At 37.4% G+C, this 6,143-nt stretch overlaps 1 protein-coding gene across 1 annotated transcript; it reads right to left on the minus strand.

The window, feature by feature from the left end:
- Positions 1–1,847: 1,847 nt before the first annotated feature.
- On the minus strand, positions 1,848–5,692 carry LOC120131890 (shikimate O-hydroxycinnamoyltransferase-like). Its single transcript, XM_039148762.1, has 3 exons — positions 5,604–5,692; positions 4,586–5,042; positions 1,848–3,122 (listed from the first exon to the last, which is right to left on the minus strand). The coding sequence occupies exons 2-3, from the start codon at positions 4,991–4,993 to the stop codon at positions 2,235–2,237; spliced, it is 1,296 nt and encodes a 431-aa protein (XP_039004693.1). The 5' UTR covers positions 4,994–5,042; positions 5,604–5,692; the 3' UTR covers positions 1,848–2,234.
- Between the last annotated feature and the right edge of the window lie 451 nt (positions 5,693–6,143).

Here is a 6,143-nt window from a genome sequence, read left to right on the forward strand (position 1 = left end):
TTAAAAAAGAGCTGGTCAAATTTTTCACAAGAATCTTCTTGTTGTCTTCCACTGTGTCGTGATTCCAATTTTTGATTATAAGAATAACATTGTACACGTTCGAAAAAGGAAACAGAACAAAACTGACCTCTTCTTTATCTTGCTAACACCAACTGACATCTACGTGAAAGGAACTTATGATATGAAGTCAACCTTCAATATATATTCTTTCAACCATACAATTCATAACGAGCCACACATCTCTGAACTTTTCATTTCGACTTCCCCTTTCAGATTTAAGAATACATAAACTCAGAGATACTACCTAAAATACCTTAAGTAGACAATGGCATTACAGCAAAACAAATGACATGAACACACACTGCATCTAAACTGATCAAATCAGATTGGTCTGCCTTTTACTTTTATCTGCCAAGATGCTCCTTTCTTTTTCTAACAGCACCTTCACATCTTACTATTCCCTGCATAAATACACTTCTCTTCCACTTCTTCACCAAATTGCCTTCTTCTCTTTAATTATAAGGGAAACAAAAAAGCGATTATTCCCCCCCTCCCAAAAAAAAACTATTACCAGAAGGAATCATGTTGAAGTTTTTTGAATGGGTTATGGTTTTGTTATGTACAACTGCCGTTTCATGCAGGAGGGTTGGAGGCTTTCCTTTACTGAAATCTCGAGCTTTCAGTCTCTCAGGATCCGTTGTTCAACACTACCACATCCATGGTAAAAAATAAGAATTTAATTGTTTTAGTTCGTTGTCTTGTTCTTGTCTGTTGAAATCATTTTCACTGAAACCAGCCAGAATTTCAGGGTTGAAACATGCAGATCTCAACTGGACGGTTAGCTCAGAAAAAGTTGACGACAAAGACGAATATCACAAGTTTTTTCAGTCGAAGAAATCAAAGGGTGGAAAAGGTGCGACCGGTGGTGCAAATGTCCCCCATCATCCCAGCAGAAAAAACGCAGCTCCCTCAACCCTCAACCCACCTTGCTTTCTGTTAACTGTTTCGTTATATGTAATCGCCACCCTTATCCTGTCATTTCCAGCTTTAATTCTCCACACCTTCTAACGATCACCCGCATACATCCCCACAAACAAAAACAAAAGAAACAGGACAACAGACAGATCCTACTTTGTCCCAGTTTCTGGGTGTTTTTTTTCATTCTTGTTTGGGTGAAGCTAAAACAGATCGGCGTCTGCCGATCAAGTTGAGGATTGAGTATGTTGATTTTAAGTCTTTTTTTTAGTTTTTTTTATGAAAGATTTTAAGTCATTCTAGCAAGAAATGGTTATTAGAACTCAGACTCAGTTCATTTCCTCTGTATTTTGTTGCAGATTGTTCAATCGGTTAGGCCGAATGTGTTTAAATCAGACTGACAATTTAATCTCAAGTTCCATTTTAAATTTAATTTTAGAACATTTATCTGAACCTTCCCTGAAGAAATATTCAGAATTGGGAAGATGATTTGTAGATAAGTCACTTAAAAGAGGACATCGAAGACAACCACCAAAAAAACATAGGAGTTTGAACTTCAGTCATTGTTTCAAGACTTAGAGGCAGAAAGGATTTAAGTTTGTTTAATTTAAACAAAGCTACTCAAATTAGAATCATTTCATGCCAGGGCAAAAAGAAAAAGAAATCAAGTACGTAGTTAGTTACCTCTTCAAAACCGGGGGGGGGGGGGCTAATTCTAAGGAGCAGAACCCTAAAAATGACAGCCTGGGCTATAATTTCTTGGAGTCATCAATGGGTTCCCTTCAATTATGTCCCATGTATCTAGCTTTAGGACTTATAGTCCTCTTAATGTATATAGGATACACCTAAAAAAGCCCCGTCTGCAATGCACCTTTACAACTAAACCTTGTATCCTATTCAACTAACTTGTCATACATTTATTTATAGAACCAAATAATAATCCACAAGTTCAGGTGTAAAGGATCCAAAATATAGGAAATGTTAAATTATTTCCACCTTTTCCTCTTTCTTTCTTGTGAGCTAACATTGTAATAATATTCAGCACCGATATTGAACCAAAATCAGTATTCAGTAATACAACTTATGTCCAAAGTTTTTTTCCCCTATGCATTAAAATATGGCTTGAAACCAGTAAAGCTTGAATATGAGGTACATTTCAAGAGAAATGTGAGGCTGCAAAACATGAACATGTATGAAAACATTGGGAAAGGGATGGACCACGTTCAGAATATATAGTTTCTGTTGGATTTTTTTTTGGCTTAAATGTCATAAAAGAGCTTCTCGAACAATTTCATGTGTTCGGTTTGCAGGGATATGGCAACTGATAAGCTCCCATCATTGTTGGGGCTTGGTAACACGAAAGATAACCCCTCGTAAGGAATCCCGCCGGGACCCATAAATATGGGACGGCCCCAGCCGAAATCTGCATCATGGATTGGTAGCCTAACCCAGCTAGTAATCCCAAGGTTTGGACACTTGAAAGTATGCGCACCTCGAACAAGGGCGGATAAATCTGGCTGAAGTTCTAGGTAATCAAGTGCTGACTTTAGATAGTCGTCGTCCATCCGAACTAATGCATCATGAATATGACTCGCAGCATACCATGTTGGCTTCGACATCAGATCGCCAGCCACTGCAATTGGGGTAGCAGTGAAGATCACATTTCCAAAGTAACCAGGTGGAAGTGGGGGTCGCAACCTAGACCTTCCGTCGGTAGCAATGTACAATTTGGTCCCTTGATCATCAGTAAGTCCACGAGCCTTGCAGACCGATCTCCACACGTGACCTGACAACATCTCGTATGAACTGTAGCTGACACTGTTCCCATCTTCCTTGCACTTGGCTTTGAGTGCACTGAGTTGTTCCCGGGTCAATTTGAAAATGGAGACTGCCGTGCTGTCAAGACCCGTGGACGGGGGTGGAGTGTTCAATTCTGGAGGAGGTTGATACTCAATGTGGTGGAACGCGGGTTTTGGAGGATCCCGAGCACGGAGAAGGGTCCGGTCAATGAATGGCGGAATCGTGAGGTCAAGACCACGAGCCATATCAGACCATGTATTGATGAAGTGGAGACCAGAAAATCCATCTGCCGCATGGTGTTGCATGCCAACACCTAATGATGCTCCACCACATTTGAAATATGTGACCTGAACAGAAACAAAAACCAAACCCCTGTTTAAAACAACTCTCAGGATCAAGGGCGTAGAAGATATACAATTAGATTTGACCCTACGGGTGACATATACCTCAAAATTATTACTGATTAAAAATTTAGAGGATATTTTCTCCAAGATAATATCTAAAAGTATGGCATAGGCCATACATAGCTTAAGTTCAAAGAATAACAAGCAATCTAAGTAGGTGGATATTAATTAAATATAGATTAGGTGGTAGGCTGGTAACCAGCAGACGCAAAATTAGGATGAACCAAAAAAATATCGGATGCTTATGCAAGGCAGCCAGCAAACAACTTAAATATAATGGCTCAACTCAAGTAGAGTTGTGAGTCAAATCAAATAATTGTAAATGTTGAAACTACAAAAATGCATCAATAGAGTGGGATGGCAGGCTGCTGTTTCACAACTACCGCAATAGACTGCTTTCCTTTCTCTTAACATGACTTTTATCCCACAAAACTCTTTCCTATTTTGGCTTAATTGGGGAGTTGGGGCTACCCGCCTTACTTGGTAACCTCCAAAACAGTAACTTATATTATGAATTCTACGACTACTGGCATATATGTTCAGACAAGTGTAAGAACCTTTGTTTTTGTTTTTAATTTAACTAACTGGTGTTGGCATGCAACGTCATGCATTGCAACAGATGTGTATTCTGGCTAAAAATTTCTTTTAATTACCATTTTAGAAAATTCTTTTTTTTAATTAAATGCATTACTTTATTGGATTTGAGAAGAAGAAGAAAAACACTCACTGGTTGCAATACCCCACCCCCTTTTGATATGACACTGGTTTATCATTTCATTTGGGAATGGAGAATCGTTGCTTATGGTATTTGCCTTTTGCTTTAATCCTTTCTATACATTAATTAAAAAAAAAACTTGACAAAAGCATCCACCAAACCGAAATAATAGTTTTGGTGAGTTCTGACATTTGAAGATTCCATTTAAGAGGCTCAAATTCCTGCTTTCTTTCAGGTAGACAAATAGGTTTGTTTTTAACAGATTGTGAATATATAAATTTATTTATAGTTGAAATAAATTATCTTATTCTCTAATTTAAAATTAACTATATAAACAATGAAGTATTTAAATAATTGTTTTTATTTTAAAATTCCGTTAAATTTAATATAATTAAATATTTTCAATTAAATTCAATTCTTAAAAATAATAATGATAATTAATATATTTATATATAAAAAACTACATGCTTCAATTTTATAATTAAAATTTTATTTTATTCATTTTTATCATTGTTTGTATATATCAAATCTAACTTATCTAATTTCAGAGAGCTGAAAAAGAAAATATCTTTAAAGATCTAAATATTTACCTAATTCTCTTAATCTTTTATATAAAATTACTTTTTTCCCTTCGTCTTCGTAAAAAACAGTCTTTAATAACAAACAAATATAAAAGGTGAAAAATTATTACCTGCAAAACCAAGAGTGGATAAGCGGAGATGCCACCGGAATAATCAACGGTTGGGATGAGCTGCCTGAGCTCCAAGGTGGGTGCAAAATCACCGAAATCGTCGATAACAGAGGTAGTTTCAGCATCAACAAAGAGCACTCCTTCGGCGTTGCAATCGATCTCGATCCTTCCATCCTCGTCCCTCTTCAGCCGCCCCGCCATGGGGTAAAACGGGACTAGAACTTTGCTCAGTGCCTCTTTCATCACCTGCGGGTCAAAGAAATTGGCCCCTCCCGTCGGCCTGTAGAAGTAAACGCTCGGGGTGTGGAACCTGGGTACCACCAAGTCCACGTTGGCGTTCCACAGGGTCCGCCGTGGAGTCTCCCCCGCCGGTTGTACCATTGTCGATTCTTTCACGTTTACAATCATGGTTGAAGTGCTGGTGAGGTCCAAAGGAGGAAAGAGGATTCGTCTGCTCCTGCCAACAAACAAGCCGATTATACAGGTAAGAAATATTATTTTGTTTAGTACTCCATAAAGAAACTTGTTCCCATCTCAAATCCATTAGAATGGCCAAATGAATCAATCAAACTCATTTCAATTTGTTATCCACCATGATTGATAGTAGTAATTCATAATCTATGAGAGAACAGATAATTTCGCATTCAACAAAAATCATTAACTCCTGAATACCTGGTTTTGAATAAAAACCAGAGTAGGACGCAATTAAGTAGTATACTTAGTTACATATAAGTCAAACGGATATCATGAAAATTGAAATTGAAATCAACAGAGAACAATCGGCTCTCGTCGGTAGGACGTAATGATTTAACTGGTCTCTGGGTTGTTTAAAAATTCCAGAAACAAAAACAGAACAAGGAAAAAAGAAGAAGGAAAATTCCAGTGCATTCTGAATTGCAACTCAAAAACCATGGCGATTCAAAGATATATGATGTATATGAGAAAACAATGGAAACCCCAGAAAGGAAAACAAATTAACAAAAAAGATGGTTACTCAAGGGAATGGGCATAAACAAACCTTCAAATCGAAGCGAAAACAGAGGAGAAAGAAGACGAAAAGGGAAATGGGTGAGGGGTTGGTGGAAGGGTGGTGAGCGCAATAAGGCGAGGGGTTGAAATAATATAAGCAAACAAATGCGGCATTTCCATTGTCACTCACCTACTCCCGCCTCCTGACTTTGACCGCTGACCCTTCGCCACCTCAACTTCCCTCTTTAGACTTTGACTTGTCGGACTTTTCTTTTCTTTTTCCTGATCAGGGCTTATCGGACAATTATTTTTCAACTGAGTCATAAATATAAATATGACTGCTACTCATCGTAATAGTGGCATAATAATTTTGTATAAACAATCGGAATAATATCTGAAATTATACTTAAATTTATAATGATCTAAAATTTATATGACGGATGGCTAATAGACAAATAGATGTGGGGTGAACAGATACAAGATGAGTAAAATCTCAAACACATCACTAATATTATTGATGACAGATTTAATTTTTTACATCCACATCCGTATGTTATACGCTAAACTTATTCCCAGCCTCCCTTTTAAT

Source organism: Hibiscus syriacus, unplaced genomic scaffold (assembly GCF_006381635.1).
Source record: "Hibiscus syriacus cultivar Baekdansim isolate YM2019G1 unplaced genomic scaffold, ASM638163v2 tig00110556_pilon, whole genome shotgun sequence".
NCBI lineage: Eukaryota > Viridiplantae > Streptophyta > Magnoliopsida > Malvales > Malvaceae > Hibiscus > Hibiscus syriacus.

Bases quoted from the DNA above. Each gene is read 5' to 3' on its own strand.
- LOC120131890 (XM_039148762.1), bottom strand. From the start codon at position 4,993: ATGATTGTAAACGTGAAAGAATCGACAATGGTACAACCGGCGGGGGAG. The intron at 3,123-4,585 runs GTAATAATTTTT...GTTTCTGTTCAG, and splicing joins ATCCACTCTTGGTTTTGCAG to GTCACATATTTCAAATGTGG.